General features: G+C 47.8%; 1 protein-coding gene across 1 annotated transcript in view; it reads left to right on the top strand.

Moving 5' to 3' along the window:
• Positions 1-5,109: 5,109 nt before the first annotated feature.
• Positions 5,110-10,131, top strand: part of PID1 (phosphotyrosine interaction domain containing 1) — a 273,957-nt gene continuing 268,935 nt past the window's right edge. Inside the window, exon 1 of the mRNA XM_068968029.1 lies at positions 5,110-5,324. Within this exon, the coding sequence (XP_068824130.1) occupies positions 5,295-5,324 (30 nt within the window). The 5' untranslated portion in view covers positions 5,110-5,294. The remainder of the gene's footprint in view (positions 5,325-10,131) is intronic.

Genomic DNA, 10,131 nt, shown 5'->3' with positions numbered 1-10,131 from the left:
ACATGTGCCCTTTGCAGTGGAAGCCTGGAGTCTTAACCACTGGACTGCCAGGGATGTCCCAGGAAAGGTCCTTATGTTAGACTATGAGGTTTCATTTTTGTACCAACTCTGATAAATTGGTTGTTAGTGAGAGACTGAGAAAGATGAGAATTTTACCAGGAAAGATTAACAGGTATTTGGTGATGCTTTCTGAATCAATTATCTACCCCTACCTAACAAGCCACTCCAAAACTTAAGGCTTAAAAAAACAACCATGTTAGTTTTTCATGATTTGGAGGGTCAGCAATTTGGGCTGGTCTCAGCTGAGTGGTTCTTCTGCTGGTCTCCCCTGAGGCACCCATGTGGCTGCTGTCTTCGTGTGGCGTGGTTGAGCTGTCGGCTCACTCCGGTGCTGTTGCTTTGGCTTGGCTTCCCTCTACAAGGTCATAATTTCAAGGAGGCTAGTCTGGTTTCTTCCTGCCATGATCTCAGGTTCCAAGAGGGTAACAGTGGGAGCTGCAAGGTGTTTTGTGACCCAAGCTTAGAAATGCCATAGGGTCACTTCTGCTGAATTGTATTGATCAAAGCAGGTCACACATCAAACGCAAATTCAGAAGGTGCAGGTAAGTTCAGTCTCATGATGAGCAACCCACAGTGCACAGGGCATGACTTCCAAGGGGAGTGAAATGACTGTGACTGTCTTTGAAAATAATCCACCACTTTTTTATATTTATTTTTCTTATTTATTTATTTTTGCCACACCACATGGCTTGTGGGAACTTAGTTCCCCAACCGGGGATTGAACCCAGGTCCTTGACAGTGAGAGCAATGGAGTCTTAACCACTAAACCACCAGGGAACTCTCAATAATCCACTGCTTTTCTAAGTCTGGTCAGAGTATGAGGAGATCCTGAGTAGGGGAAGGACAACATACATACTAGGTACTCACCAGTCCTGTACCATTTGCCTTTTAGCCTAGTTTGCAAAAACTACTGTGAAGGTTTCCTTCTAAGGGAGAGAAAAGGTTGTCTAAACACCCTTATAAGTACATAAGGGCAAGAGCTAGTGGCTCCATCACTATAGGCAGGTTTAAATGTTTTAATGACTTTTTTTTAATATTTCTCATCTATAGCTATTTTGGTGATTTTGAAATCAAGTTAATGATACCAGAAGGACTTTCTAACGCTTGCTCTGCTAAACATAATAAATATCTCTGGCTATACGATTAAATTAGAAATGGAAGTGAGCTTTAATATGGCATATCTCTTTCATGTGAAAAACTAAATCAAACAATTGAAGTCCACCAACATTCCAAGTGGAAATGACTGGACCACAGGAAACATGGGCCACTTGGCCACTTTGTGAGAATTTGATCATTCAGTAATAAAAAGAGGGAGAGAAGTAAGGGGATGGAAACTAAAGTTTTCTGCACATGTACTATGTACACGACATGTTGCACACATGGCCTCCAATAACGCTTAAGTATTATCATCCTTTTTATAGATGAGAAAGCTGAGGTTCAGCAAGGCCAGTGACTTGCCAAAAGTTCTCACCAAGGTAGTTCAAAGGCTAAGATTCAGGCCTTATTGTCCTAGGTTCTCTCCAATACTTACTGAAATTGATACATATTTTCTACTTGTATTAAAATTATATACTATTTAGCTTATTATCACAGCATAAGCATTTTAAAGCTGCAATGTAGATTCATAATTTTCCTCTTCAATGGCTGCATAATATTTTAATATTTTTATGATTTGCTGGGTCACAGCTTAATTCACCATCCTTCTGATGGAAGAACATCTAGGTTGCTTAGATGTTAGGCCTCAGAATCTTGAACTATACTAAATCGTTTATAAGAATTTCTGGACGTGGTTGGAATTATTTTTCTGGACAAAACATTGTGTTTATAATTCATCTTGTCCTTGTCAATTTTTCTTGTGTGTGTGTGTGTGTGTGTGTGTGTGTGGTCCTTTTCCTTGAAATGGTATTTATTAATAAGATTAGACATGCTTAGATAATTACATGAGATTAAGTACATGAAATTACACACATACCTGTGTGCCTAATATTTCTACTCACGGCACCAGAACAAATCCTGCTTATTTCAGGAATGACTCCTTGCTCAGAACCACCCTGTTTTTATTTTCAGACTCACCAGGAGGTTGAGGTGGCTTCTCCCAGAAAGGGGCTGGGAGTGATATGGATGCACATCCTGGCTCTGGCCAGTAGGTGTCTCTGTTTCACTCACCCTCTATTGCAGGTTCCTCCTGAATGGAAAGGCTTGGGAGCAAAACTGATGGTGGGAGAGTTGTCCCATTCCTTTCGCCACCTGCCAGGCTCCACCTCCACTCTCATGCCCCGGCCCCAGATTCCTGATTCCTGACATAAAGGTCATCAAAACTAGGGGTGTCCTCTGAGTTTAAATACTACTTTACCAAAACCGCTTGCAAAGTGGAACTGGCAACTGAAAACCAAATCAACAGAGCCCCGAAGCCTTTTCTTCTTAAATAGCATCATACTCTGAACTAAAAGCTGTATTACTGAGTCATAACAATTAATTACACTCGGAGGTGAGAAGACAGGATTTAACGCTATAATGCGATTTGAATGTAGGCCGTTATCTCATCCCACTGCTATTTAAAACAAAATCACTTTTTCACGGCAGCATCTGCGACCAAGGATGGTTTCAAAGCTTAAGTCGGAAAACATCCCTGGCAACTGAGTGGTTCTGTTTTAGCTTCCTGAGAGGTTTAACATGCATATTTGGATTTTCTAGATTTTCGTAATGAAGTGCCTCTTTCTCTGCTTTGGGATTTTTATAAAAACAGAATTAGGAGGCTGGGGAGGTCTATTATTTGCAGCAGGAAATTTCTAGGTGTGGGAAGTGTGCTGGATGAGTTATTGGAAAAGTAAAAATATCATCTCCAAACAGAGAGCACATGACCAAGCATCTGAGATGTATTTCCATGTAGGGCTGACATTCCAACGCCTCATCAGAGAGGAGCTGTTGGTAGGCCCAGAGCAGGTAGCAGGGGCTGGGGAAGTAGCTGAGAAAGTCTTTGTGGTTGTCAGGCAGGAGTGGGAGGTTCTGTGGTCATGGGTGGAGACGGAGACCAGACTTTCAGAAGCATCTCTGTGGCTCTGCTGGCTCTTAGGGCATCGAGGGTCTGCCTGGGTGGGTGGCATCAACCAGCAACTGTGTGGTTTGGAAGAAGCTATCTGGAGCCCTGGAAAAGAGTCCTGGATAGGCACTGACACTGTGTGACTCTCCTCTGGGTGACTCTGTGAATCTCGTGTTCCCCAGAGCCTGGGAGAGGTGTGTTTGTCTCCCTTGGAGAATCCTGGGAGGGTCTGGTGAACTGAGTGTTCTAATATATGGAAATCACATGACCCTGATGCTGGGAAAGATTGAAGGCACGAGGCGAAGGGGCAGCAGAGGATGAGATGGTTGGATGGCATCACTGACTCGATGGAAATGAATTTGAGCAAACTCTGGGAGATGGAGAAGGAAAGAGGAACCTGGTGTGCTGCAGTCCATGGGGTCGCAGAGAGTGGGACACCACTTAGCGATTGAACAACAACAATGCATGAGGATGGGCAGATCCTTCCAGACATGGGTGTTAGTTTGGACGGTGCCCGAGCAGCTCAGGGGCCAGGCTGTGCACCTACAGTGCAATATGCTCTCGAGGCCCTTCTCCTGCCAGCCCTCGCTGCTTCATGGGACTCGCTTCTCAGGAGCTTTGGGCCCCCACAAACATCTCCTGGTCCTTCCCCTCTTTCTGTTGCTTCTGTTCTCAAGCACCTCCTACCACTTCTCCTCCCACCCTCTTCATCAGTGTCCAGACTCCACTTAGCTTCCCCATCCTGTTCAGCTCTCCCAACCTCCAGGCCCCGAAGGTTGCCCTTCTCCCACGGTGTTTCCCTGGTTAGAGCAGGAGCCAGGTAAGCGCTCCAGCCTTCAAGCCACCTGGAAGCCACTCACTGGCTGTGTGACTTGAATGGTCACCTAAACTCTCTGAGCCTCGATTGTTTCATCCAAGTGATGGGAATGTTCATGCTTGTCTCAGCCAGTTGTCAAGGGCATCGGAGGAGCTGGGTTTTCTTAGGAAAGGGAGTTATTTCACGGAGGCCACCACCACCCTCCACTCCCTGGAGCTCAGGGTGACCCTTGGCTTATGTTTGGGTTCACAGAGCTTCCCGAGGGACCTGGCAGATCTCAGAATGGGTGCAGGATGGGGGACTTTGGGCCACTTTCCTCCTCCAGGTTACAGGCACCTCAGACCTCTGCCTTTCGTGTCATCTCTCACTTGGTGCGCCCATCTTTCCCTCTTACTCCAGACACCTCCCCAGACCCACCCGCCCCTCCGGAAAGACACTCTGATCTCCCTTTCTTCACCCATCAGTCCCGTTTTATTTTCTTCCCCTGTTTCGGTCAGCATCTGACCGAGGAGCGCCCTTTCAGATGCTGAGTGAAACATGTTGGGAAGAAAATACCTTTCAGGTGTGTTCTCTGTCGTTGACCATCTCCTCCAACTAGAACGGAGCTCGGGAGTCTTCTATCTTGCGCCACTTTATTCTCAGAATCTAGCATAAGGGTTGGAGCCTAACAGATGCTCAGTTAACTCCAGGGGGAGGTATGAATGGGATTCTGTGGGTACAGTGCCAGTCAAGACCCAGGTCGGTTCAGAGATCCCTGCTGACCGACCAAAAGCCTGGGACCCCCAGTGGGGGCGACGTGAGTTCTGGCTTCAGAAAGCCTCCTTCTTCAGGCTCTTCAGTCTCCCGGATCCTATCGCACCCGGGGCTTCCTCGAGGGTCGGGGGGCGGGGGCAGGCTGTGGGTTCTGGCCTGCCCACACCCTCCGCGCCGGGATGCGGGGTGCGCCGGGATGCGGGGTCCCCCGGGATGCAGGGTCCGCCGCGGCAGGGTGTGCGGGCCCCCCGGGCGGGCGCCGGCCCCGGGCATGCTCAGAGCGCGCAGGTCCGGGCGGCGGCGGCGGCGGGGGAGGAGGGAGCGGCCGCCGCCGCCGTGCGCTCGCGGGCCCGGGCGGAGCTGCGCAGTCCTCTCGCAGCTGCGCCAGGACAGCCGGCGCGCGGCCGTGCCCACAAGTTGCCGGCCGCCGAGCGCCGCGCCGCCTCCTCGCGCTCGCAGACCCAAGAGCTCACCCCGCGGCGGTCGCCGGCTCCGGGACGCACCTCCCGCGGACGCCCACCCCAGATGTGAAGCGGGACCGCAGCCCCTGCCGCCCCCAACCCTGCCGGCGCCCATCGACAGAGTCTTGCCAGCGTCTCCAGTGCCCAACCCCGCGGCTGGAAGATGTGGCAGCCGGCCACGGAGCGCCTGCAGGTAAGGGGCCGCGGGGGGCTGGGGGCCAGCGTGGAGGAGGAGGTGCTCGGAGCCGAGGAGCAGAGTGCCGCTTGAAGGGTTTGCCTGAAGCGGTCATGAAAGACGCAAAGATTAGAACCTGATACTGTCGGTTTCACCCAGCCGCCAGATACCCGGTCGGGGAGCTGGGGTGATGAAATTGAAGAAGGCTTAGCTCTGGGCATCACAACTTTTGCCTTGGGGGTTAGTGCGCCTGGAGATTTATATAAGATTGGACTTTCTGACCAGCAATTTTAGATTGCTTTCCACTGACACAGTTTACTGGTCTGGGGTTAGGATTTTTGCATCCAGATTATTATTATTGTTGTTGTTATTTTTTGTCTCCGGGAAAGACAGAACAAATGATTTGTGAAAGCGTTTGTTTGCCAATATAATTTGGAAATCCTCAAGCTTGGTTTGGCTTGGTCATGGTATACTACTTATTCTATTTTATTTTTTCTTATTTGTTGGCCCTCTCGCCTCATCTCCCCTGAACCCAAGCTCCCCCAGATATTTGAAAATCAAAAGTGAAGTTCAGCCAGGAATAGTTATGCCCTGGGGTCATCTCTTTAAAAGTTTTTTTCACTGCTGTCTGCTGAAATGCCAAACTGCCTTTAATTTGGATTCAGGAGCCAGGGAATTGGGAAGGGGGGGTGGTCAAAGTGAGAAAGTGGGGCGTTGTTTCAGAGAGGGGCTCATTCAGTGACACTCGGAACCCCCAAATCACCCCGACTGTAAAGTCTGTTGAGTGCTTTCCCTGGAAAATATTCTGCGGAGGAAGGGCAGCTACCCTGCCAGATAAAATCTACTGAATCCTGCAGTTAAACTTTTGGCAGGCTCAGAGCCACATTGTTTCGTAGTAAACTTTGAAGAAGTGTTTAAGTGGTAAAATACAGCACGGTTGGATTCCTAATGTATCTGAAGTCTTGGGACAGGGAGGCCAGGAGCCCTGGCTGGCTTCGGAGGTTTTCAATGAAAATTCAAAGGGCTAGACTGTCTCTGAGATGCTAGGAGAAGCTAACTAACCTTTGCCTGTGGGTTCTCACGCTGAGGATTAACCTGCAGAGGGCATTGCTTTGAGCAGAAAATAGATGCCCCAAGACCCTTTCCGAGCCTCCCTGGGCCCGTCATTTTGGGGAGGGGATTCATAGTAAGAGCTTGAGACCCCAGGCCATTCCCCAAGGGTCCCAAACCCACTGATCAAGGAAATAGATCTTTAGCCTTGAAGATGGGGAGGTGGTTGACTGGCCTCCTAACTCCGAGAGTCAACATCGGGCTCTGAGCCGTTGGCCAGAGGTGATGTAAGTGTCTTTCGGGACTGGCATCAGCTGCCAGTTGTACATGTGCGTTTTTCCTTTCGTTCAGGGCAGTGAATTTATGCTAAAGGAAGGAGTGACTGAGAGGAGGTGGAGGGTTTTCCCATCAGAGTGAGGAGTGGAACTCTTGAAGAGATGAGGCTAGAATTCCTGCCGGTGGCTTTTATGGCCTGGGGAATCCGTGCCTCTGCGGAGTTTGTGGATTTTTGCCCCTTGAAGTTATTTCTGTTGGCGTGTTTCATGTAGGAACTCCTGTGTGCTCCGCAGCACGTGACCCTTGGCGGGGGCTAGCTCTGGCTTGCGTTCTGCGTGGCAGTTGTTCCTTGTTAGAAAGGGCCTTCTGGCTCTTCTGTGAAATGTACACACGTGCATTTGGCGTGAGCCTGGTTTATTAGCAGTGTGCATTTGCAATGCATTCTTGTTTTCCTCTTCAAGTGTCAGATTGAAAGAGCAGGGGGAGGGGGGCGGTTCCACATTTGAAAGCTCAGGTTAAACACGGCTTGTCACTAAGATCAGGTCACCCCTGGAAGGTACTTATCAACACAGGGCTTAACTTCCTGCTCCCCGAATTTAAATGATTCTCCAGGCCTGGTTCTCTTTTTAAAAGTATGTCTCAAACCTTGAGATAATAAAAGTGGAGAAAAACCTTCCTATTCATAGCTTCTTCCCAATAGCAGCTCTGCTGTTCTTTAGAACAGAATTTGGATGTTTTTGCTTTTGGGTAGGGAGTTGTTGCGGGTGAGGTGGTGAGTGAGTTGTTGGTAATAATATTTTATTTACATTCTTTGTGGTTATCTTTGTCATGGGCTCTGTTTGCTGCCTGGGATTCCCCCCCACCTTTTTTTTAATTTCGTCCTTCAAGGCACCATCATATAGGAACACTGGTTTCTGATTCTTCAGTGAATGGGATGTTTTCCATGACCAGATGTTGTGGCCATGGTGATGGCGAGGGAGAGCGTGTTCAGTGGGGAAATGATGATGAATCCCAGTTGTTAATGGAGTCGAAACCCCACCCTCCTTACACAAATCTCATATAACCTCATGAATTTTTCCCTCATTAATTCTTAATGCAAACATTCTAATTTAGATGAGCTTGAGTGAAGAAACTGCTTCAAGGAGGTGCTCCCAGGGCTTCCTATCAGGACTTAGGAGTCAATTTCTTGTACCGACACCTGGTGATGGAAGAGGTGAGGGAAGAAAAGGACATCTCAATGAATTGACTTGATTAGTCCCTGTGGGTTGATGCCCGTTCAACGGGTTTGTGGTCCAGAGAGTGTGGCTGGACTTTAAGCTAGAGGGTCACCCTCCAACTAATTCGAGTCCAGTAACCAGCTCTCTTGCTCAGGAAATCGCATCCCTAATCAGAGTGGATTACCGTTATCAAATCCTGCTCCTTTGCCAAACAAAATAATGCTGCTACTTTCTGATTTGAGGCTTCGCTGTTTGACCCAAATCCAGGACAGGCAAAGGGACCTGTTGCTTCGAGCAGGGCTGAGCTGGGGAATTTCTCATTCAGTCACACAGTTCATCTGCTCCTCTGAATGTTAAAACTTCTGTTAACATCCCACTGGAGCCCTCGCTGGGAGATTCTGCCATTAAAATTATAATAGGATCAAAGGCGATGTGAAGATTTAAATCACCACCTCAACTTTTAGAAATGAATAAATATGCATTCTTCCCTTTTTATACCTTCTCCTTTGCACAGCAGACTTTTTTTTTTTTTTTAAGAGGGACTCGGGAGAATTATGAATTTTTAAAGAAGCTGATTTGAAACAGGCTCTTCTCAAAAACTGAAAGGGGACTTTCCAGTAGAAAAAGGCTAAGTATTGTTTTTTTAAAAACAGAGATGACTTTGGGCTTCAATATATTACAGTTTGCTGAGGTTGCCTGATTATCTTCATTGTTGGGCCAGGCAGATGCATGACCAGTGAGAGACTCACTGTCCACGCAGGAGTGTGGACTCAGCCATAAGGAGTGTGTCTTTCCTCAGAACATCTGACTTCTGTACACTACCAGACACACTTTTGGGAACCCTGGAAAGGTGGAGAGCAGGAGAAAGATGACTGGAGACTTGAGTTTGGAATGAAGGAGACCAGGGCATCCTTGCCTGTGGTGTAGTTATTACAAGGACAGAGTGGGATGTGGTAGTAGAAAGGCACAGAACTAGAAAAAGTTCTAGCAGATTCTAATTGTGGAGTCTGTGTGTGACCGTCTTCTTATGAGGCAATCTATAAAGGTTCCAATAGTTTTCCTGTTTTGGCTGATCTTAAACTGTCTTCGTGGCAGATATCCTCGTAGCTCAGCCGATAAAGAATCTGCCTGCAAGGCAGGAGACCCAGGTTCGATTCCTGGGTCGGGAAGATCCCCTGAAGTAGGAAATGCCAACCCACTCCAGTATTTTTGCCTGGAGAAGCCCATGGACGGAGGAGCCTGGTGGGCTGCAATCCATGGGATTGCAAGAGTCGGACACGACTTAGCGACTAACCCACCATGGCAGATCCAGAAAATACAGAGCTTTCATTGATAAAGTTGGCTGTTGTTTCCCTCTCACCAATTTGTTCATTTATTTATTTTCATTCACATTTTGATCAGTGGCTATAACTTAGAACCTCCAAAAGTGTGAAATGAGGAAGGGTAGGGAGGAAACCAGATCCTGAAGAAGCTTTCCTTTGACTTCTTGCTCAACTTTTGGCCAATAGAAAGGTTGGCGTTTGGGCCTAAATACCACTTGGCAATTATAGGAGGTCAGAGTGCTTTTCTCGTAGGATCTTCCTGCCCTTTCTGTGCCTTGTCATATCGGGCTGATCTTGCCTTGGTGATCTTGCCTCAACTTATTTCTCTGTGGTTATCATTTCCACTTTTCCCCGGAGAAAGTAGACAGGAGACCCTTCTAAAGGATTAGCTGGAGCCCATTAGACTAGGCCCATCAGGCAGAGAGAAAACCTTGGTAAATCTGACCTTTTTCCAGGCAGAGCAAATTGACGGGGAAGCCAGAGCGAGGCAGGTCATGACAATAGGCACTTTTATGGTGCACGTGCTGGGTGTGTGGCACAGCGTTAAAGAGTTTTATTTGAATTATCTAGCTCATTTGCTTCCCATAACTGCTTTTAGCCCCATTTTATAGATAAAGAAACTGAAAGCCAGAGAGTTCAAATGATCTGGCCAGAGTCCGGAAGCCAGGTGTGAACTGAGCTGGAATTTGAACCAGGAGGTTTGGCTCTGGATCTTCTTAAGCAGTTATTATTATTATTTGAAAGGCTAAGGTGGAGTATGATGCTTACTTGTGTGGGTGCTCTTGTTATTAATCAGTAGAATGAGTGGTGGTCTTGTTTGCTGAGAGAGGCCACTTTCATATTTCTTGTTGAATCGGTGTGGTTGCCTGTGTTGACCAAAAGTTACCCCATTTTTGGTGGCCCACATCTCTGGTAGGGAATAAGCTGCTGTGTCGTCCTCAAGCTGTAATTCCCAAGTGC

This window comes from Capricornis sumatraensis, chromosome 3 (assembly GCF_032405125.1).
Source record: "Capricornis sumatraensis isolate serow.1 chromosome 3, serow.2, whole genome shotgun sequence".
Taxonomy (NCBI): Eukaryota; Metazoa; Chordata; class Mammalia; order Artiodactyla; family Bovidae; genus Capricornis; species Capricornis sumatraensis.
Note: the sequence above shows the minus strand (reverse complement) of the source record. Positions and strands in the feature narration are given on the sequence as shown.